Here is a 22,623-nt window from a genome sequence, read left to right as displayed (position 1 = left end):
GTCGCCGGTCCAAGTAACTCTGGTCATGAAATCCTTTCGGATTGCTTGTGAGGAAGTTTGACATCGTAAAACTTCGAATGACACTACTGCGGGTTGGTACGTATGCTCGACAGATCCGTGGTCACACCGCACAGGTTAAACCAAGAATTCGAGTCTGGAGTCGGATGTTTGCTCGAACCGCGTTTTTCATTATTCTTCCAAATCGATTAGAAAGAAAAATATTTTTCAGCCCTCCGGGCGGAAAGTGGCAACTTTCGGCCCGCTGCGCGGGCCGAAGTTGCCGCATTCCGCCTGCGTCGGACAGAAAAATCGTATACACTCCACGGGAGTGAAATTAGACCACCTCAAACCGCGTGCTTATCACCCTCGCCTTCGGCTCGGGTGACAATTCTGCCCGCGGTTTGAAGTAGTCTATTTTCCCTCCCTAGGTGTGTAATATACTATATGTTCGTTTCAAAAGCCCAAACGATTTTTCCCACCTTTGAAAACTTTTATCTCCAGAAAACGATTCGCGTTCGATCAATGATATTCAGGTAGCGCAGCTGTATCAACTAAATTTCAGTCTAATGGAAAATATTTGACGTATTCTGAGCGTATGTCTTGCGTTCATAATGAAAAATCACACGCTCCATTTGACTTGGCAATTTATTCGATTCACCGAAATCAAAGTTCAATAATTAAAACAAACATAAATTGGACCGTATTGTGTGCAGACCATATTTATTAAAGTTTTTACGTAATAACGCAGTTGAAAGAAAAAATACGAAATAAATTTTATGATGTAATCGTCGAAAATATTGCTCAACAAAATCGTTTTCGAAAAATTGATTTCTCTTGAGTGGAGTACAAAGAATAATTTCTTCTGCTTTGATAGTGCGTTAAGAATTTAAAGAGCACTTCAAAAACTTGTTCCCGTTACAAAATGAAGGTACATTAGGAAAAGTGAGTACAAAATATTGCGATAAGAGCGATGCGGTCCTCAAGGAATTCCAGTAAAAGAGGTCAGTGCGTGAGTCAAAGTGACAATCACATGGTTACCAGTTCGAGTTGTTTTCAACGACCGTAGGTACAAACGCATTAATAGAGCATCCGTTTGAAGTTACGTTCGTCCCGGTACGGTCCGCGTTTGGAGCTCAATTTGTCTACGTTTTCAACGAGAGCGAATAGTTTGTATTAGTTCCAAAAATGGTCCAGCGTCATTGGGGGATTCGGTGCTCGGAGTGCCGAAATAATCGAGCTGCTTCAATGAACTCCCTATCTGCATCCTGCCCGCGTTTAATTCTCGAACAAACAGGCATACGCAAACAGAGAGAATAGCAGATGAAACGCGAAGGCAAGCAAAACGAGCGCGCGTCCTTTGAAAATAATGCGGAAACGACTTGGAGTCGTCAAACAATGGTCGTTCGTGCATCTGTTAGCGCACTCGTGTTGGTGTAGATAACCCAATGGTGGGTGGGTGTGTTTGCGTGAAATACACGCATTTTTGTATCAGTCAACAAATGGCAATGGCGATACGAGCCCAACGTGTAGTAGCACCAACACAAATCTCCCGTAACGTGTACGTACGTCAAATAACGAGCAGTTTCGTCATCCGTGACAAAACGCACACGACACTTGTGTCAACACATGATCGAGAGTGAGCACAGTTAGAGAGGACAAATAATCAAGCCCGGCAATAAATACACGCTGCCGATGACGAGAGAATTCAGTCAGAAACGAGAACTTTAGTCATAAACGCACACGAACCGGACTTAATTAACCTGCTTTTTTATAACCGAGGATCACGTATGCTCCGGTCATCGAGAACGATATTTGCTGTGGAAAGATGTTTGGATTTACAAAGACGTTTTATCTCACTCTCGCCTTTTTATTCGCCAATGAGATCGAAGCTTTCTTCGGGTATTTAACAACAAACCAAGCTCACTTTCCCCTCAATCGATATTTCGTTTCATAGCTTTTAAAGCGTTTACTCTCCTTCCGGGATGACTCGCAAGTTTTTTTATCTCATCGTCATATTCATTCAACTTTCGAGATTATTGGCCTGTCGCAAAAGGATTTATCTCCTGGTTACTCCGTCGGTAAAACAGTCGTAGGACCCAGATTCAGGCATTTTATTGTAGTGCTCAAACTTTCCATCCTTTTTGACTCGCTTTACGATAAACTTTTGAGTCTTTTGGTTCTAATACGTCAATCGTCACTTGTCCGATAAATCGCTACTCCGAAATTCGACATTTTCGTTAATTTATCATTCGTTGAAGCAGCAGCTTAAAAAATCTGCTCGCTGGTAGGAGCCATGCGGATTATCTGGTTTACTGGAACGTTCCCACTTTCATGTGCCATAAATATGGGATGAAATTCGAGGAAGTATCGCGTGATTATCGGATGATACAAAATCCTCAGGACGAGTTTCGTGGTAGCGAGATTGCGATGCTCTACGATCCAGGATTGTTTCCGGCACTGCTCCAAAGTCCAAATGGTTAAGTCGAATATCGCGAGGCACGATTGTTTCCAACTGGGATATCCTGAAATGAGAATTTTCTTTACAGGCTCCGTTATCAAGAGAAACGGTGGCGTGCCACAGGAGGGCAGTCTGGATGAACATTTGAAAAAGTTTAAAACCGACGTTGCCCTGCACATTCCGGACGAATCTTTTCACGGGCTCGCCATCATCGATTTTGAAAGCTGGCGACCGATCTACCGCCAGAATTGGGCATCTCTGGCGCAGTACAAAGTCGTCTCCGAAGAAATTATGAAGAAAAAACATCCCAACTGGAATGAGAAAACTCGGAAGAAGGAAGCGGCCAAAGCGTTTGAGAAATGGGGAAAAAAATTCATGGAGGAAACCCTCAACACTGCCAAGACCCTGAGGCCCAAAGCCACTTGGGGTTATTACGCTTTTCCTTATTGCTTCAATCTCACTCCTAATCAACCTGGCTCGCAATGCGATCCCAAAGTTTTGGAAGAAAACGATAGGTAAACTCAAATTGTTTGCGCAAAAATGATTGCCCTCACTTTCGTCACGATTAATCGACGAATTTCATCATTCCACAGCATGGCTTGGCTCTTCAAGAACGAAAATGTCATTCTACCTTCCGTTTATCTCCGATCTAATATGAGCAGACGAGATGTCATCGGCTTGATCAGAGGTCGGATCAAAGAGGCGATGAGAATGGCCGAAAAATCGAAGCCCAGGACCAAAGTATTGGCTTACACGTGGTACAAATATCATGACAAAAGAGATACTTTCGTAACTCAAGTAAGTCGACGAAAGTTTATGTTTGAAAAGAACCAAAGTTCAGTTTTCCATCTCGCATTTTTAAATTTTTAAAATATTTGGAGTCAAAATTCAGCTGCGTTACTTCAAACCCATTTTTTCATCGTTTCAACATCGAATCGATTCGAACGTGCTTGACATTTTCGTGGTTTTCAGGAGGACCTGCAATCCGGGATTCGAGAAATAATCGATCGTGGAGCTGACGGTTACGTGATATGGGGTAGCTCGTCCGACTTGAAAACCAAAGAAATGTGTCAACAGTTTCGCAATTACTTGAACGAGGTGCTCGGACCAGCTGTGCTCGAATCTAAAGAAACGGCGAAGCAGCGAGTAGCCGCTCACGGGGAAGAATCTCCTTATCAAACTTTATCGATTCAGGAGGAAAACAACTCGAGCGAACATGAAAATCGAACGACTCCATCTCCTACAGCCATTTTGTTATGAATTCTGATGTTTGAACATTGAACGTTGCTTCGTCCTAATCAAATCTCGACGAGACAAACTACCTTAACAATAAAAAGCCTGCCAATGTACAAAATAAAGAGAAATTTTCTTTTTTATAAAACTGCACACAATTCTCATCCAAATTTGTTGCATTCCCTCGTTCATTTACCTGACACCGAAAAATTTATGCTTCTTGACAACGAAATTTTTGAAAAAATAACGTTCAATTCAAGGGAACTCGAGAAAAATTTTGTTACATCAAAGTACATTTTCGAGTGATTACGATTTTTCAATGACAAAACTGCCAGTATACACGAATCGAGTTTCGAAAATGTCTATCTTCTGAACGAACGTGATTTTCAGATGGTGCTTGAATAAGCGACGATTAAGGCCCTCTTTTGTAATACCTGTGACGTCAGATCGACTCTTAAGCAATAAATATTCTTTATAGCCTGACACGGATTGTAATAAATAGCACAAATGTGTTGAAATCACGTCGGACATTAATTGTCAATAAACTATATTCAGTTGATTCAAGTTTTCTGTCTTTCGAGAACGAACCAAAAATTTACTGTGAAGCGACTCTTCGAAGCGTTGAGACCTTTAACCGAGAATTCAAGTGCAAAATCACTCGATTGAACTTCGTCTAAATAGTAGCATTTTCTGGTTGAATCAGTCGAAGCTGCGGACCCCGCTTCTGGGGCTCATGGTCTATACGGAGCAGAGAACATGCCAGATAGTGAGAAAGGTGAAGCAGGAAAAAAGAGTGAAGCGATGGACCGGAGAGCTCCGGAGATCGGGGCCGGGACTCGGCTCCGCAACCGCAGAGTACGCAGTACATAGCGGGCCCGCGACTTCGACGGACGTTAAACACGTTCGACTATTACGATATAAAGTGAAATATCTGAAGGTAAAGAAGCGCGAAAGTTAATGAAATATCAGTGAAAAGGTGAAAAATCATGTTTCATGTGGATTGATTCGACATCGGATTCGATTCTGACGCCAATTCTCGGTAAGGAATTCTCACTCGGAGAAAAATTGACACTTTTATCGATTTATAAAGACGAGAAAATTTGGTTACTTGACAGAAAAACGTTGTTTTTGAGCCAACATGAAACTGGCATGGATTTTCGCAGGCCCTCCATTGCATTTTCGTGACTCGGTCCCTTTTCGCACTTTCTGAGATCGACGTACGTATGTGTGAACGTGCAGACATTGCGCAAAGAGAGGAGATGAGCGAGCCGGTTAATTACAATCTTCGGGTGTGAGTTTCTCAGGGGGCCGAGCCTTTTTGTGTTCGGGCTTTCTGCTGGCCGGGTTCGACTCGGTGAACCGTTGAGGGTTTGGGGCCGCCTCGTACACCCAACATCGAGATCTTTATCAGGGTGGCTCGAAGGGTGATGGAAATCTTGGGATTGGTGTCCGGTCTTTAACTCAAGTTTCCTCGGCATCTTTCACGCGCGCATCCATACTTAAGACGCCTACCAGGCTCCAATTTCATTCTCCAATTCACGCGAAAAAAGGATTCAAAGTAAACGCGAGTCTTCGGGGAATTCGGTCGTTACGCGAGGATATAAAATCCTTAATTGGAGCGTTCTGTGGACCGGGCCCGATGGTTCGTTTCGAACCAGGTTTTCTCTTATCCAACCGTGAAATCGTAGGAACCTGATATCAGATTACCGAGATTCTTGAACAGAAGAAATATTCAGCTTTTGCCTCGAGAGATCTAACATGATCTTCGATATCCCCGGTTCCTCTCAGGGTAGAACGAATCTTCGGCTCCGAACGAAATTCCCTCGATCCCATTGACGAGACTTCTCCTCTCGTTCTGCAAGTTGAAATACCAAATTTTAGATTTTACTCAATTTTATGAAACAGAGTATTCCAAAAGGTTTGGAAAGACGAGAAGCATGCTATGGTAAGGCAACGTTCCACGAGGTCAGTCTACAGAGCACTCGTATCAGTGAACACCTCTGAACATCATTTGGGCAATGAAACCGTCACGAGAGCTCCTCTCAGGAACTTGGTAGCTCTCGAGCGAATACGAATGGCGTCGCGAGCCACAACAGCGGCTCAGGATTTACCGTAAGAAGTGTGTAACGGAGCTTGATTAAAAAGCTACATAAAAGAAGGAATGAGACGAGAAAGAGGAGCAAGAACGAGGCGGGAAGGAGAAATTCGTTAAAGGGCAATGCGTTGATTCCAGCAGCAGACGTAGCATTACAACTGCTTTAAACCATCAACTAAAAGGGCGCAGATCTAATAGTAAAAAAAGGATCCCGTTTACGTAATGCTCTTTTTCCATGCTGCCAGGAATCCCCGTTCTCGCTCTCTTTCTCTCTCTCTCTCTCTCTCTCTTATCTCGTGACAGCGTGGGTCGAAACTGAGCCGGTCCGTGAAACGTTGCCGGGACAAGTTTTAAAGAGGCGAGCATTAAAAACAACAATGTCATTACAAGTTAACGACCTGTTCTTAGGTTGCCCCCCACCTCAAGCCGCACACTTTTCGCGTGAGCCCGGGATCCACTATTAAGGCGTTTCGGGTAGCTATCGGTATGTCTGCCGCGTGGTCCGCACGAGGCCTCCTCGTCTCTTCCTCTCGGCAGCATCGCTAGCTACGAGTGCAGGAGGAAGGAAGACGGAGAGTGCACACACGTAACCGCGGTGAGAGCATGCAAGGGCCCTTCCTGCGTAGCGCTCAGTGGAGCCCAGAAGACTGCCGCTTCTGGAACTCGCTGGTGAATCCGGCACACCGTTCAAAGGGACCCCGGAATGAGCCTCGCCACTCAAATTAGTATGGATGGAGAAACAAAAGCAAATTGAGCGCAGTCCCTCGGGCCTCTGGAAGAAAAAGATATTCAGATATTTATGCATATCTATAAATATACGTACAAATGTAGCAATGCGAACCGTTATTAATTGAGCAGACGTTTGAAGATGCAAGAAGTTTGATCAGAAAAAAATTCCGCTGAAAGATACTGATTACGCCAATCTGGAAAAAAAATTGTCCTCGTTGATGATTAAAATAATTGGGTGATTCTATAAACAAAGTTTATTTTCAAACAAGAGTTTATCTGGATAAACTAATAAGACCGTTATGATTTATGCCATTCTCATGATAATGAAGATTCTTATGGCATCCTATACGATCTTAAGATGTTAAATATCAGGGGAAAAAATGTCTGAGAAGCATTGAAAAAGAAGCAAAGAGTCAGAATGGCGCCACACTTTCGTTCTTGCCTCCGCTTCTTCCTTTTCTTTTATTCTGCCTGCTTCTTTCGTTGCTCTTTCATCTACCTCCCTTATTTACTGCATCTTTCGATGCATCTTTTCGGTATTTTTGTCTACCGAGTGTCCGAAATTACCATCGGGCCTGGTGACGTTTCTTCGTACCTCGGGCTTTCTCTCTTTCTTTCTTTATGTGCAAAGTTCGTAATTCGTTCGAGAGTGTTACTTCGGTATTTGATAAATTGCGAATATTTGATCTCAAAAAGTTTTGTAGTGTTTCAAAACTCAGAGTCATCGGTGCAGTTAATCAAAGTATCGTTTCCCTCCGCATTTTTTTTCTTTCGCTTCTTCGTCACCTTATCCTTGGATCTTGGCTGCACGAATTCTGACATCGAATAACGCGCCTCCATTATGTTACTGAGCATCTTCGTTGTTTCACATTTAATAACCAAGCTCAGTAACAAAACGTGTCATGCTGTATTTTGATTCTTGTCATCTTTGTTTTGTTTCGCATCTTCTTCCAAGCGAAGGGAATGATTTATCTGACCAGCAGGGCTACTCTGCGGTCCCGTTAATTTTAACGACCAGCCTCGCCAACACGAAATTCTCGGGTCTCGAGATAAGTAATAAGAATAATGTAAGGACAGAGAGCCGGGGATCCGGATGAGAGAAAAATTAGAAGCTGATATGGCGCCACACGTTTACTCCCTTTTATCAACATCCGTCTTTACTCGACCTTTTTCTATCGTTACATGCTGACCACTAGTTTTTGGGCACAAATTATAAAAAAAAAGGGGGAAGAGGAAAAAAAGGATGGAAACGTAGTACGCCCACTAATACGGTACTCACGAAATTGATTAAGTATAATTAGGTTCCCTTGATATTCGGCAACAATATTCGGGAAATGAGGCGCGATTATAATACACTGTATCGAGAGACAGATGAAGAAAAAAAGTGTTTGATAGAAAAAAAGGGAGGGTAGCAACTCGGGGAATATGGGGCAAAGTGGACTTTCAAAAAATTGAAGATAAAATAATTTTTCAAAATTTTTTTCAAACTCAGGATATCTTTTCTTTAAAATTTTTCTTAGTATTAACGTGTCATTAAACAACAAGTTGGAGATAACTAACAGAAAAGCATAGACACTAAGAAATGAAATATTTGAGTATTTCTCTATATTTTGTGAATCTTTAAGGTTTAAGTATCTGAGATGTTTGTTTCATTCATATGAATTTTATACTAATCGCATTGATAACCAACATCATCATCATCGATAACTGTGCATGAGGTAAGAGCCTATTTTTGGGTTACATGTCAAAATAACACTGCGACAAAATAACCGGATAAACTAGCATGCGTCAAAATAACACGAAGACGAAATAACACACGACGAAATACCACAAAAACAGAATAACATATATGACAAAATAATGTACGACAAAATAACCTAATAATGATAACCGTACACAGATCGAAAGTGTTCCAAACCCACCTAACGATTTCGCACACACATCGCGCGTGTGTGTGCGACACACACATTTCTCGAATTTATGATGAAATTGAATAAAATCTGAATTCCATGAAAAAAAAAAAAAATGTGGCAAAGTAAACACAGACATTTTTTTCAAAAAGAAAAGTCCACTTTGCCCCAATTTTTTTCCAAAAAAATCAAATTTCATTGAATTTCATCGTACATTCGAGAAAATTAATCAAAAGCGTCAGTAGAGCACTTTTTTTCGAGGTGAAGTCCACTTTGCCTCATAATTTTTTTTTTCCAGAATATGGAAAATAAGTGTGAAAAATCAATTTTTTAACACAATAGTAGCGCATATGTAAATCGACACATCTAGCTTAATTGCTTATGGTGTCTACTTTGCCCCACGTTCCCCTATACGCGAACGATGCGGTGGGAAGTTGCCCAGTGTCGAGTTGCTACTCCCGAAAAAACAACTTGCGGCTGGAAGAGAAATGAACGGCACGTGTGCTTCACTATAGCGAAGTACGATGCTGTAAGGTGCAAGCCCTTGCTTATCGCAAAACAAACTTACATCCTGTGTTGCAACACTAACACCAGCACCAACAGTAACAACAGTATTCTCATACTGCGTTGCTATGCGCATTAAAATATTTTTAGCAAAAGAAAAAGAGAAGCAGGGACGCCGCACCACCAAAGAATTAGCCAATAGCCAGAAAGCAACTAAATGGGGGCAAGTATAGAAATTTCTAATAAGTAAACCCCGTATAACTTCAGTCTCAATCAAACACTTCACTTATCGACCAAATCAAGACCTAACGCTTTGTAAAGTTTAGAAATTAATTATAATCAATAAGTATTGTATATCATGCATCGAACAAGTTTGTAATTAGAATCCTCTACAACGACGTTTTGAACCGGACAATTGTAAAACAAGAAATCAAGAGAGATCCGACCAAATAAAATAATCTTCAGCCAATAATCGAGAAAACATTTTGTGAGTACTTATTTAAATATATATAATATATATATCATCACACCGCTGAAGGTTAACCTGCCATCCATCAGAGCCTACATCATATATAAAAACTCGCAAAAATCATTCTTGCACTCCCACATTCGACAGACATGGCTCTCGTCCCTGGGTAAAAGACTTGAGTGTCTTGGCCCGAAAGAAGAGCCAATATCGTGTTGCGTTCCCTACTAATTCAATATCTTCTACTGGAACGTAACACTATCTACTAATTTAACCACCGGCGGTATTGGACATTTTATTTTCATTTTTATTTACTATTCTAGCACTATTCAAGCACATTTGATATCTAAAAATGTTCAACTCTATTTTGGAAGAAAATTTGATGGGTTGTAGTTCGGTTATCGATAATTTAATTTTTTATTTTTTTTTTAATTTATGGCAATAGGCAGCGATCAAGAATTTGAATTAATGAATTTACATTTCGTTTTTAATTCCGATAACTCAGCTTGTCTCGGATCAATGCAAAAATCCCCAACTTTGATGCGCGTTAGCTCGTCCAGCAATCGCTGTGAAACTCCCTACGCAGTGAGAGCGCCTCTGGTATTCGTGCTTCAACACACACGCATTGCTATCCAAGGACTTTGTTAGTCAGACGACAGCCGTATCGAAAAAATGGGACAATAATAAATTAATATCCAATCGATAAAGATCCGCGCGGCTCTAGATCAATGTCAAGAGCCCGGGGAGCGACTCTTTAAACTCGCTAAGAATTTTTCTCTTATTGACGTTATTTTTACTATTTTACGGAATAAGGAAATGTTTTAGCCATCACAAAAAATATTTTGTAATATTTCTGAATTGAGTGCAGAGTATCGTTCTATTTTACGGGTTCGACGCAATTCGCCTTTCGGACGAATGAGAATTTCAGGTTGCACTTCCAATACGTCGACGATAAAACTGCCACTCCCTCATAATATCCATTACATCACGGTGATACATAACAAACGAGTTATTTTGTTTATCAATTCATTTGCGATGAGGTAAACGACGAAAGAGGCCTAAAATAAATTTTTTGCCTGTGTCCAAAACTATCATACGCATAAAAATCCTATAAAAGACCCATAAAAATCGACCTCGAAGCAGAATTTGAAGATTAAACTTGCAAGTTTAAACTTGAGATCGATTATGGGATTGAGTTATTCCCATGATTTTATACACACGAAATAATTCATGTTCATTTGACGTCATAAAAAACTTAATTCGTAATTTAAGAACGATTTTATCGACAGTAAAGATGATTCGGAATATTTCTTGACGTAATATTTCGAGTGGACGATATCTCTGAGCACTCAAGAACATTTGCATGTTGAGAAAGGCGACTAGTGCTAGTTACCGAACGACGGGGGTATGCATAGTAGTTTTACCGATCCGGTACGAAGTTCTACTTGAATTGGATGGAGTTGCGGTCCCCGCTCCTCAGACTGGTGGTATATAGGAAGGAGTGGATATGCCCAATGGTGAGAGAAAGAGTGAGAAAGACAGAGAAAGAGAGAGAGAGAGAGAGAGGAGTGAAACGATGGGCAGGAGAGCTCAGGAGATCGGGGCCGGGGCCCGTCGTTGCGCCGCGACCGCGGAGTACGCAGTACATAGCGGGCCCGCGACATCGACGGACGTTAAACACGTTCGACTATTACGATCTCAAGTGGAGTATCGAAAGGAAAAAAAGCCCATAAATTGATGAGATATCAGTGAGAACACTAGTGCGGTCAGAATTACTTGAAAAAAAGTGAAAAAACCATGTTTAATGTGGATTAATTCGACATCTAATAACCCGCGACTCTGAAGGAATAAACTTGTGGTAAGAGCTTTGAGTAGAATTCGAAAAAACAATATTTTTAACTAGAAAAAGCTTTTGATAATCGTCACTCAATAGGCAGAGAAACAGTGAGCGAAAATGTTACTTCGCGTACCCAGCTAAGTCGCTACGATAAATACTTTTCAAGGATCTATTCGTTTCATCTTCGAGACTCGATCTCTCTCACTCATGTTCAGAGTCGATGAGCATCTATCAGTAGGTACCATAAATGTATATAAGAACTGTATGGAGAAGCGGAGGTTTATATCTTCACGACAGGATGGGGTAGAGCTGGTTAATTACGATCCTCGGGTGTGAGGTTCTCAGTGGTGCAGAGTCTTCGTGTTGCGGCTTTTTGCTGTCTAGTTCCCGCTCGTTGAGCCGCACAGGGTTAGGCTCCATCCACCCAACATCGAGATCTTTATCGGGGTGGCTCGAAGGGTGATGGAAATCCATAGATCGATGTCTGGTCCTTGGCTCACGTTTTTCTTGTGTCGTCCGGGCGAGCGTGCATACACGAAACGCCTATCGGGCTCCAATCCCCTTTTCTTATTTACGGAAAGAAGGCGTCTTCGGTGAAATTGGTCATTATGCGAGGATGAAGAATCGCTGCGGATTGGAGCGTTTTATAAGCTCGGCGGGACGGATGTAGGACGCCTCGTTCGCCTGTAAAGTTATAGGAACCTCATATCAGATTAGCATTGAAAACAAACCAGGAAAATCGAGGCGGAATCGTTCCTTTGTTCATGCTTAAAGAGCTTGGTTCATTGGTCTTAAATAATTGCACGGTTATGACGAACGCTGCACAGAATATTCATCATGAGAATCGAATCGCTGGTCGCAAACGAGTAAACCCGGATTTACTGTGTCCGAAGGTTGGGAATTCGAGGTAACGTTATCAGTGTCAGAAGGAAGAAACGCGTTGGTGGTGAGGAGCAGTCAGTGATAAAATACTAAAGCTTTAAGGATGAGAGAGAATCGAGATCAGTGACTCCGAATGACCGAGAGCGCTTGGGTTACCGCTTGAGCTCTCCGGAGCCTTACAAGGGAAAGTTACCAGACTGGCCCCTTTTTCCCACCCAAGAGACCTCTGTCGTCGCCAGCGGTTCTCCTCTATTTCCCTCTCGCTCTTTGTTTCACCTCTTTACGTTTACATTCCATTTAATTATCCTAAACTCTTTGACGCAACGTTGAAACAGTTTCGTGGGGAGGAACCTTCCTGAAGATTCGAGCCTGAGATACGTATGGCATCGTTCGACAGAGCTATCCAAAATGGACTCATAAGGTGGATAGCCGAAGCAACCGCTTTAGGAAACCACTTGGGTGACACTCACACTAACGTACGAACGAACACCAACCACTCCAGAATCTCTCTGTTTCATCTCTCCTATTGACAGTGTCCGTGTCGCTACGGATCTTCCAAGAGGATCCGGGCAATGTAAGCTTTCGGGGACTCCGCACTGCAGCTGGACCCTTCTCCCGTAAATTCGAATCTACCATAAGGCGTGTGTAGCTGATTTCAATTCAGCAGAGATCTAGAAAAGTGAGTAAACAAACGTGAGTATTTTCAATGGCATCTCAGAAAGCAGCTTGATCGTCGATCTAAAAAGACTTTCAGATGACGACGAGCCATCTAAATCCGATCGACGTAAAGCTATTTTCATCTTCATTCATAACATCTCATATCATCATGGTTGAAACGAGGGTAGACCGGCGCGTAGAACGTTGTCGAGCCACGTTTAGGAGAGGCTAGAATTGAGAACAGCAATGCCATTACATTTGAACAAGCTGTTCTTGGGTTGCCCCCACTTTTCACGTGAGCTCGTGATCCACTATCAAGGCGTTTTGGTAGCAATCATTCGGGTTGTGCCCGCGTTTCAGTACGTCCATTGCGTGGTCAGCACGAGTCCCTCTCGCCTCTACCTCTTGGACCAGGAGAGAAAGAGAAGCGAGACGCCGAAATAGAGGGCGAATGAGAAAAAGATAGAAAGAGAGAGAGAAAGAGAGAGAGAGAGAGGACGCACGTAACCGCGGTGGAAGCATGTAAGGGCCCGTTCCGTGTAGTACTCGGGTGGAGCCGAAAGAAGACTGCCGCTTCTGGAGCTGACTGGTGGATCGAGCACACCGTTGAAGGGGATCCCAGAATGGGCCTCACCGCTCAAATTAGTATGGGTGAAGAAACAAAAGCAAGCGAAGTGCGACCCCTGGGGTGCTGAAGAAGCTACGACCAGCAAAAAGAGCAAAAGATGTACAGTAATTTATATATCTATACGTATATATACACACATATCGTATATTAGAAAGAAAAAAGTAAGAGAAGAATTGAGAAAAAAACAAAGAGTCGAGATGGCGCCACACGTTCAGCGTGTTTTTGGGGCATCCTCCGGCGCTGTTGCCTCCACTCGTTTTTTTTTCTTTCTTAATGCTTTTTTGTTTTTCTTTTCTGTTTTATTCCACCCTCTTCTCTTGCTCTTTCACCTGCTCTTCCTTCATTGCGTATCGGACCGCTCGATGCATCTTCTTGGCATCTTTGTCCACCGAGCTTTCTGAATTACCATCATCCCTGCTACATCGTTCTCCTTTCCACTCTGCCTCGGAGTTTGTTCTGCGTGTGCAAACTGCTCACGTTTCAGCACAACTCTCAGTCCATTTCATTAGATTTCTTTGGAAGATTCTTCGGTATTTCGTAAATGGCGAGTGTTGTTTCGTAGAGTGCGTTGTCGTGCTGCGAGACTCGGAGTTATTCCCGCACCTCATTTGCCCACCGCTTTCCGTCCGTCTCCTCCGCCCCCCCCGACGTTTTGCTCCTCTCACAACTTGTCTGTGAATCTTCCAGGGTCCATCCTTCGAGTGACTCGAATAACGCTCTTCCACTGGATTAAATGTCCGAGCATCATTGCTGTCTCATATTTAATCATCAAACTCGCGAATAAAATGTGAAGCGTCGTGTTTTCATTCACCATCGTTTTGTTTCCTTTCGCGCATCTCTTCCACCCGACGCAAATGTTTTATCTGACGAGAACGACTCGCTGCGGTCCCGTTAACTTTAATGACCGACTCGCCCAACACGAAATACTGGGGGCTCGAGATAAGTAATAAGGATAATGTAAGAACAGAGAGCCGAAGATGCGAGTGGAAAAAAAAGGAAGCGAAATGGCGCCACACGTTCAGCCTGTTTTTCGGACGTCCGCCTTCTCTCCACCTTTCCGACCACTGCCGTCGGCGAGTTTAGCCAGTCTTTTTGTTTACTATTCCACACTTATTTTTTCTCGTTAGTCTCATCATTCCCCGAGCTACGTTCATTTCGCTCTTTACCGGAAGACAATCCTTCGAGGCGTAATTCGCCGACTCATACTGGTGCGTCACGCCCGCGATCGGAGTATCGCTTTACAACTTTGCGCAACAACAATGAACGAAGTAGCCGGAACGCTGAGGCAATTGTGACTTTTTCAATGAATCCAGGAAACCGAGTAACGATAGAATTCAACTTATCAGCGGATCAACAATCTTATCCGAAACAAAATGGCTGCGACGTGTCGGTTTCACTTTCTCCGTATCCCCAAAGTCGTTCGCTCTCCGCGCAGCGTGGCCACGAGAAACTCGATTCGGCTTATTTTTCCGCTAGAACGTATATATCTCCAGCAATATATCTCGTAAGCCGCGAGAATCGTTCGCTCCGTGCGTTCTCGTGTCTCTCGTGCGTATCCCACACTAGAATACCCGGACGGCCTTCGAGATCTTTTCGTATTTCGAATACTAATCCGTGTTTGCGTCTCGCGGAATTCTCAGTTGCTGTCGTGTGATCCATACTTGAATATCATTGAGAGAGCAGGCGTTTGTGATCGCATCGGCTCACCACGAATAGCCCTCATAATTAATGCCCTCGCTGCCCGGATAGCCAACACATGTTGAGCGAAGATAAAATGATTTATTGTGCCAAAACGAGACGATACTGGAGACACTTTATCGAACCGTTGAGACCGGATGAGATTCGTCAAGATTTCCACCTCCACCCATCGCTCCATTCCTACAATTCCGAATAAAATGTGTGTATTAATAAACAGGAAAAACATCGATCGTAAGAAAGAAAAAAAAACAAGGAGATTATTTGCAGAAGAAAAAACTTTGAGCAAGTCGAACGGAGGGAACGCACGCTGTGATTTCTCTGTCCGCGCGTCGCTATAATAATAGCGCATCATCGATGCGGCGTATATTTCATCGATACAGCTCGCACTACCTTCTATTATACGGGGCAAAGATAGATCGATCTCTCTCTCTCTCCTCTCTGGCATTCCGTTTCGTCCTTCTTCCAAGTTTGCAGTTGGTTTAATGCGTTTCTGTGCAAGCAGCAGGTAGAGGAAGGGAGAAAGATGAAGAGCAAAAAGGACATCGATACTTCGGAGAATACGAGTTTTGTATAGTTTGAAAGCAGCAGTGGCTTACGAGGCAGTAGTTTGCTCATGCTTTTCACGTCGTTTTCATGTTTGTGTTATGCACACAAGGAAAATAGGTCCAGCGGTGCGCGGGACTCGTGTGCGTGTAATCACGAACTTGGAAGTGGCTATCGATGTGTTTACGCGCGCGCGCGTTCGCGATCCCGACTCGTGTGGGTTGTCCGCGCAGCGTTGGGCTGCTCACCGGCGGTTAAGAGAAGGCTGGAAACTCTGTGCTGCGCGCGGTTAAACGAGCGGGTTCCAAGGGGAAGAGGGAGGGATACGTGCGCGTAATACTTAGAGCGGGAAACGCTCGGCGAAGGTGATCGGGGACTCGCGAGCCAACGCGACTTCGTACGGAGGAAATGTTTGTGTACGTATACGTGTATGAACTTCTGGGCATTGGGCGCTCCTTTCGTGCAAGAACGCTTAGATACGCTAAACAACTTAACACGATAAAAGCTTACGAGTGTGTACGTATAGCTGCGGGCCTGTTGTACATATTTATAAGCTCAATGGAATCACACATGTACAACGATTGTAAACATCCTACGAAGAAGGAACAGTTGCATGGTAGGCAAAACGAGTTTTGTTTACACGCCGTTCCCCCGCACGTTTTGGATCGACGCTCTTTGACGGACTGTCACTTTTATTGCCACATTGCTAAAAACGTCGTTAAGATTATGAGCTCCGGAAATCTTGACGGAAGTCTGGAGCCGAGAAGGAAAACGAGCAGGTGGAGTACCGGCCAATGAAAACGTGTACTTGGCCAGCGTGTGGACACAGTGGGGGGGAAGCTCGGAACTCAGTCGTGGAAGTGGATTTGTCGAGGTGACTTGAGGCAGTTCGAGTATGGATTGGAAGTTTACTTTTTGAAGAGGAATTTGAGGAAGACGGTTGACGAATTTCGCGAAGGGGTTGCCGGAGAGTCGCGAAGTCTTTGGTTGACGTTGAAAATGTTCATTTGAAAATTATAAATTGCCTCGAAGCGAGGAAAAAAAGGTTCTCCTCATCGTGGAAGCATCTACGATGAGTTAACGCATTTTTTCGAGGGCCCAAATAACAGGATTGCTCGGAACACAGAAGCCCTCATAAATTCATTTAATACCTGGATTCATGGATAGAGGATAAAAAAAGCTCTGAAAGTGCAGTATAACTCGGGGAATCGAGTTAATCGGGTAATTTGACCCCCGAGAGGTCCTGGGGTTTTACCGTCCGTTTTTCACGCTTTAAGATGGCGAAGAAGAATCTGTCGAGAACGAAGCATGAGTGTCTCTTCACATCGCCGCACGAGGCATAAAGAAAGAATGAGAAAAAAAAAGGAATTAGAGAAGGGGGCAGAAAAGAAGAAGAAGAGGAAGAAGAAGAAGAAGAAGAGATTGGCGGTGTGCGTACGCGAGTGTTTAGGTGTTGGTCGCGGCGGTGAAACCTTTGTAGTGCCTTGGGGCCCTCAAGGCGCGTCAAATTTGGTTGAAAATCAAATTAATCTCGCGTGGCACGGATGCGGAGGGGAAAAGAGGTTCCCGTGAGCCCTCCTCTGCGATCATCGCTCCTCTCTTCTTCCATCTCTCTTCCATACACGCTCTCTCGTGTGTCTCTTGGTATGGTCGGGGGGCGCAGCGCAGAGACACGAGCAAATCGAAGCTGTCCGACGAACCGAACCCTCTGTTGAGCCGATCATCTATAGATATATTTATTGTTAGTGCGTGTATATATATATATATATGTAGAGGCCCCACTGGCATGGAGGTCGAGCTGACAGAGCCCAGAGGCGAGAAGAGAAGGTGGCGCAGCAACAAAGAGCTTTGGACTTCTGACCGTTCGTCTCTCAGGGACGCGGAGGGAGCATTTTATATTTTTCATCTGACATTCTTCTCCGAATACATTGAAACGAAATTCTATAAGAAAAAAGATCACCTGTGATACGAAGCCCGTGAAAGGAATAACTCGCTAGAGGTTAATATGGCGAGAGGGGCGAGGGGGGGGGGGGCTTGGAGAAACACCATTACCAGACACCTACGATGCGATTCGGTCCTCCGAAAAAAAGAAGGTATTTTTCGTACGCGAAGCGTCCGGTAATTTGTGGTTACTTTCATCCGTAGTATTCTCTATATACCGAGGCGGGGAGAGAGTCACCTCGCGCGTACGAGGTACAAAAGCACGGAGTAGGCGTGTAACGCAAGGCGCCCACTATACTTAACTTGGCAAACCCATAATATCCCCCGAATGCTATCGAAAATCGATTATTCTCATCGAAAAATCAATGAAAAAAGTTGGCCGAATGAGAATCGAAGAAGAAACGAAAGCCGGAGAGCAGTTAAAAGAGAAACATGCACGCGCAGAGGAAAAAAAGGAATCTAGGAAATCCAGAGGGAGGAGTACCCTACAGCGAGCATGGAGAGTCGCCTTGAAGCATGAAGAACGGCGCGCGAGAGTGTGCTTGCTCCTTTTGCTTTATTTCGGTCTGGAAGAGAGAACGAAGCGTGGTTGGATGATCTCGGAGCTTTCGTTTTTTCGTGTTCCTCGACACCCTGTATACACGGAGGAGAAGGAGGGGCAGGCAAGCGGAGTGCGAGTTACCACCTCGGATCACACACGGGGGATCGCAGTCGAGGGACGACCGGGACGTTTGCGCGCGACCCTGGCGCCCTGAGCAACCCAACGAACAAGCAGTCCCTTGCTATAAGCTTCACGCGAGAAGATACACAGTTAAAGAGAGCAAGAGCAGAAGCAACAAGAGCTCGCAACACACGTACCAAGACCCAATTCTCGGAAGGCCCGCACCGCATCGAAGCTCTCTCGCTACCCGAGACGAACGACCAGAGGAAATAAGAAACGAGAAGATCGTGTGGCAGCCGAGCTGATCGCTCCTCCAACGGCAATAGGAGGATCGTCGCCCCCCCCCCCCCCCTCCTCTTGGGACCTTTGCGAGAATAAAGGGTGGGGCACCACCTTCGGGCAGCGATGCATGGCTCTTACAGAACTGCTACTCTCTTGCGCCCTCCGACGAATTACCCATCGAACCCCTTCAACAATAAAAATAAAACACTTTGAAATCCAGGACAGCCATGAGGCCGAGAATGCGTCATTGCGTGCAAATAATCGGGAGCTCGACGAGAGAATATTCACAAAGTTGTAAATCATTGTGATGAAAATTCAACGATACGTGGAAACGTTGAAATTTTGATGAAAAAATGTGACTCCGCGGTGCATGCTTGGCTCATCCGTATCGACGGAAGTTTCAGGGGAATGGCTTTAGATTCCAAGCTCAAACGACATGTTTGGTCGATGGCACTCGGAAATAATCGGGAAGAGGGCAATTGTCGGCATATGTCGGTCGAAGAAAAATGGCCAGAGCGAGATTCCAGCGACGTGGAATCTACCGGCGGCTGAGAAAAGGAATCATCAGGCGGTACGTGATCGAGAGACATTGGAACGGGAAGAGAGATGAAGAAAGAGGAAGGAAAAGCAAGGGGAAAAGAGAAAGAGAGATCTTTTCAAGTGTCTATGGAAAAAATGGAATCCTCTTTCGACTCTCTGCGAAAGGAGCAAAGAAGTCGCGCGGATGATTGCCGGGACGATGCTTCGGTGGAGAAACTTCGAAGGAACTTTGCCGTTCCACGATCTGTGGTACACGAGATGAAAGAAATAACGACAAAAAAGACGTTTCGTGATTGCTCTCGATTCAACCGGAGCTCCAACATCCTTACGTATGTCGAAGGATTTCTTGGGACTTTCCACACGAGTCAGGAGATACGACTCTTTTGCGCTATGCAACAGGAGTCTCTGCTTTTTTCAAACCAACCTAACCCGAGTGGGCGCTCCGCACCTCTGCAAGCGATGCCCATTTTTGGTTTTCACAACGCGCTCATATACACGGACGACTGGTTTTACGAGATGCTCGACGCGGGAGAAAGCCTCGCGTGGCTCTGCGAGGATTCGTCTGCTCGTGATGTGCGAAATGCGGTGATCCTGCGTCTTCTGACAATCTTATTCTTCTCTGCTCGTATTTCTCCGACCATTTTCAGCCTTCCTCTGCTAACGCTCTGTCGACGGTAATCCTCGAGTCGCTTTCTGTTGCATACGTTCAATAAATTGTCAACGTCTCATCTTGAAGTTTGTTGCTCTCTTCTATGAAACTCTTATCATTTTCAAATGAACTTCCAACTAATCCAGCGACGTTTTTTCCCACGTAAACGTACACCTGAAACGATATAAAGTGTTATTCCTCTCAGGCCTTTTTCACAATTCGCCTCCGTATAATATTCATCGGTTATGGTTTTACACTATAAACCTTCATACTCGCCTACTCGGTTGACCAGATGGCGCGCGATGGTAGTTTCATGACGCAATTTCGCAGTGGTCGTTGAACCGAAAGACTTCGAGGCCTCTCAGAGGCTGCGCGCACTACGTTCTGCCTTTCATTCATCCGCGAAAAAATCACAATTCTGCACCTGGCAATCTCGTATGCTTTTATCAACGGGAGCGTTCCCGAGTTATCCTTAGCCCCGAGAAATAATTGAGCTGCTGCTGCTGCTGCTGCTGTCTTTTTATTGAGCCTGAAATCCAATAAATTTACACTTTCTTTAAAAATTCCATATGCTGAATCGAGCCAAAAGTTGCTTGTCCACGATCTAATGTTTTCTCGTAATTAATCGTGTGTTGCAGGACAAAATGGCTTTCTGGAGGCGTACGGCGATCTTGTTCGCCATCCTTTATGCCCAGATGTCTCTCCTGCACGCCTACCGCGAGCACAAGGTTATTATCCAACATTAAAAATCATTCTCAGCCGTAAAAGCGAAGCTTTATTGGAAAGAAGAAAAAAAATATAATTCCTCGTTGTTTCTCAGGTCCACAACATCGTCCTGTATCCCGACAAACATAGTTGGTGTAAAACAACGCCCATCAAGCAGGTGGTCACGTGGCCTCAATGCTCCTCTCAAGAATTGGACAACAACGTTTGTGTAGGTGCATGCTTCTCTTACATGGTGCCTCACAGCGAGCCTTCAGCACCGGGTGACCTCATTAGACCCTACTGCGACTCGTGTCAGCCTCTCGACAGTGTCTGGCACACGGTACGTTCTGCAAACAAAAAATAAACTTTATTCGACTCATTGAAGCTGCTGATCGATCGCGTTCGTTTATTATAAAAAGACGTTAAAATTTTACGCAACGACTCGTTACAGAGGAAAACTTGAACCGATGAAATTTTTCCAGGTGACACTCGACTGCAAGGACGAGGACAACAAAGCAACGACGATGCAGAAGAAGGTACAAATAATAACAAATTGTTCGTGCAGTTCGTGCACCGAGACATCGAGGATAAAGCCGGACTACAACACGTTGCTGCAGTCACTCGGTGACGAGAGCATCGACAAGAACGCGAACGTGGTGCACGAGACGCCTGATTTATTGTTGAATCCGAATTTGAATTCGTCGAAGAACACGACGAAGGACGGTGTCCAAGCGAACGAGAGATTCCTCCAGCTCTTCAGGCAGCTCAAAGGGAGCGAGAACATTGACGAGCACGGAGCTAAGGAACTTTTCACCAAATTCGAGGAAGAAATCGATTTGGAAAAGCTCCGAGATCTCTTGCGCAAGTACAGCCAAGAAGAGAAACACACGAAGCACCATCAACAACACGAACAGCATCATCAAACGAGCAAACAAACGGAGCACGAGCAACACGACACGCATCACGGTAGCTCAGGCAACATGCATCGCGGGCCCCATCACTCGCTCGTTCTCGACTCCGAAGTCAAAGAGAAAATCGACGTCGAGCCCCATTATCTGCACCCGGCGGTAGCCGGACAAGATATAAGCTATCACGACAATGTTCTCGTCGACAAGAGCAAGAAAAAAGACTTCTGAAGCTCTTCACAAGCCTCTAAATCCTCTAGCCGCCCCCCGATAGTCTTCGTTTATTTATACCACGACTAAGCGACGAGAAAAAGAGTGACGAAACGACACCCAGTGCTGCAAGACTGTACTAAACCTTCGGTAATCCTCGCTGAGCCAGTGCGACCGATCGATGCCAAGATTTTGTGCATCGCGGTCAAACAAAATCCACTCATTCATCCCTCGATCTTCTTCGCTCCCGAATTATATTTCAACTTTGTTTAACGAGATCTGGGATTCGGACAAACGGATTGCCGAACAGATTACCGATCGAGAGGTTGCTCATTCAACTTCACAAGGAATCAGATGCGAGTAAAACCGACGGATTATTCAACAAGGATTCTCCATAGCCCACGATCATGGTAAATTCGAACTTTAGTGAATTTCGCGAATTTGGCCGATCTCGGGAATTATAAAACTCTAATGTTCTCATGAAAATAAATAAAAATGCTTTATCGAACAAACATCATTTAGGATTTTATTGTGTTTACGATGAAATTGTTGATTTTACGTAAATCGCGCGTGTCTCGAGGGAACGAACAAATGGAGATAAGGCGAACGAAAAATTTCAAGCGAAAGAGAGATAAAAATTCTAATATATTCAATTATTATCTTATTATTCATTATTAATTTTTATCATTTATTTAACGAGTTTGCGCGAAGCGTTCTATCGACGGTGTGTGCCGCCGTACAATATTATTATTATTATTATTCGAAATATTGTTATTTACTTATGAGTTGAGAAGTACAATTCGTATGTACATAAATTCGCTCAGCAATAAAAAAAAAAAGAAGAAAAAATAAACATGGTCTACCCTGATGAAAATATTTATTTTATTCTTCGTTTCCGTTTCGATTTTCTATCTTTTGAGTATTTACCGTTCCGATATTGACAGGTACCCCGAATATAATGAACGTCAACTTGACCTATAAATGCTGGAAAAATAAAAAATCTCAAGAGTAATTTTGTTTCGTTCTCACGGTATCTGAAAAAAAAAAACGAATAATCTCCTGGATCGCAGAACACGATTAAGTGAAGATA

At 44.0% G+C, this 22,623-nt stretch overlaps 2 protein-coding genes and 2 long non-coding RNA genes across 9 annotated transcripts; 2 read left to right on the top strand and 2 right to left on the bottom strand.

Annotated features, from left to right (window-relative positions):
• The first annotated feature begins 1,710 nt into the window (after window positions 1-1,710).
• Window positions 1,711-3,844, top strand: LOC122414015 (hyaluronidase-like). 2 transcript variants are annotated; one of them, XM_043424763.1, is made up of 5 exons: window positions 1,711-1,899; window positions 2,289-2,476; window positions 2,547-2,973; window positions 3,052-3,256; window positions 3,431-3,844. In XM_043424763.1, exons 1-5 carry the CDS (start codon window positions 1,826-1,828, stop codon window positions 3,716-3,718), a joined length of 1,182 nt encoding a protein of 393 aa, XP_043280698.1. In that variant the 5' UTR covers window positions 1,711-1,825; the 3' UTR covers window positions 3,719-3,844. The 2 variants fall into 2 exon arrangements, with proteins under 2 accessions (XP_043280698.1, XP_043280697.1); XM_043424762.1 differs by having other exon boundaries at window positions 1,712-1,899; window positions 2,262-2,476.
• LOC122414017 (uncharacterized) lies at window positions 2,391-12,700 on the bottom strand. Its single transcript, XR_006261683.1, has 6 exons — window positions 12,585-12,700; window positions 11,475-11,916; window positions 6,628-6,709; window positions 6,185-6,558; window positions 5,399-5,546; window positions 2,391-2,522 (listed from the first exon to the last, which is right to left on the bottom strand). It is a non-coding gene; the product is annotated as an uncharacterized lncRNA (long non-coding RNA).
• Window positions 4,570-22,407, top strand: LOC122414016 (uncharacterized). 5 transcript variants are annotated; one of them, XM_043424766.1, is made up of 4 exons: window positions 4,570-4,730; window positions 20,352-20,441; window positions 20,534-20,758; window positions 20,901-22,407. In XM_043424766.1, the coding sequence occupies exons 2-4, from the start codon at window positions 20,358-20,360 to the stop codon at window positions 21,552-21,554; spliced, it is 963 nt and encodes a 320-aa protein (XP_043280701.1). In that variant the 5' UTR covers window positions 4,570-4,730; window positions 20,352-20,357; the 3' UTR covers window positions 21,555-22,407. The 5 variants fall into 5 exon arrangements, with proteins under 5 accessions (XP_043280701.1, XP_043280699.1, XP_043280700.1 ...); XM_043424764.1 differs by lacking the exon at window positions 4,570-4,730 and adding an exon at window positions 11,011-11,253; XM_043424765.1 differs by lacking the exon at window positions 4,570-4,730 and adding an exon at window positions 12,656-12,793.
• On the bottom strand, window positions 13,115-15,837 carry LOC122414018 (uncharacterized). Its single transcript, XR_006261684.1, has 3 exons — window positions 15,488-15,837; window positions 13,729-15,277; window positions 13,115-13,471 (listed from the first exon to the last, which is right to left on the bottom strand). It is a non-coding gene; the product is annotated as an uncharacterized lncRNA (long non-coding RNA).
• Window positions 22,408-22,623: the final 216 nt, after the last annotated feature.

Source organism: Venturia canescens, chromosome 7, assembly GCF_019457755.1.
Source record: "Venturia canescens isolate UGA chromosome 7, ASM1945775v1, whole genome shotgun sequence".
Lineage (NCBI taxonomy): Eukaryota > Metazoa > Arthropoda > Insecta > Hymenoptera > Ichneumonidae > Venturia > Venturia canescens.
The sequence above is the reverse complement of the archived record's forward strand: the minus strand, read 5'-3'. Positions and strand labels throughout refer to the sequence as shown.

Bases quoted from the DNA above. Each gene is read 5' to 3' on its own strand.
- LOC122414015 (XM_043424762.1), top strand. From the start codon at position 1,826: ATGTTTGGATTTACAAAGACGTTTTATCTCACTCTCGCCTTTTTATTC. The intron at 1,900-2,261 runs GTATTTAACAAC...TCGTTGAAGCAG, and splicing joins GAGATCGAAGCTTTCTTCGG to CAGCTTAAAAAATCTGCTCG. The intron at 2,477-2,546 runs GTTAAGTCGAAT...TTTTCTTTACAG, and splicing joins ACTGCTCCAAAGTCCAAATG to GCTCCGTTATCAAGAGAAAC.
- LOC122414016 (XM_043424766.1), top strand. From the start codon at position 20,358: ATGGCTTTCTGGAGGCGTACGGCGATCTTGTTCGCCATCCTTTATGCC. The intron at 20,442-20,533 runs GTTATTATCCAA...GTTGTTTCTCAG, and splicing joins ACGCCTACCGCGAGCACAAG to GTCCACAACATCGTCCTGTA. The intron at 20,759-20,900 runs GTACGTTCTGCA...AAATTTTTCCAG, and splicing joins TCGACAGTGTCTGGCACACG to GTGACACTCGACTGCAAGGA.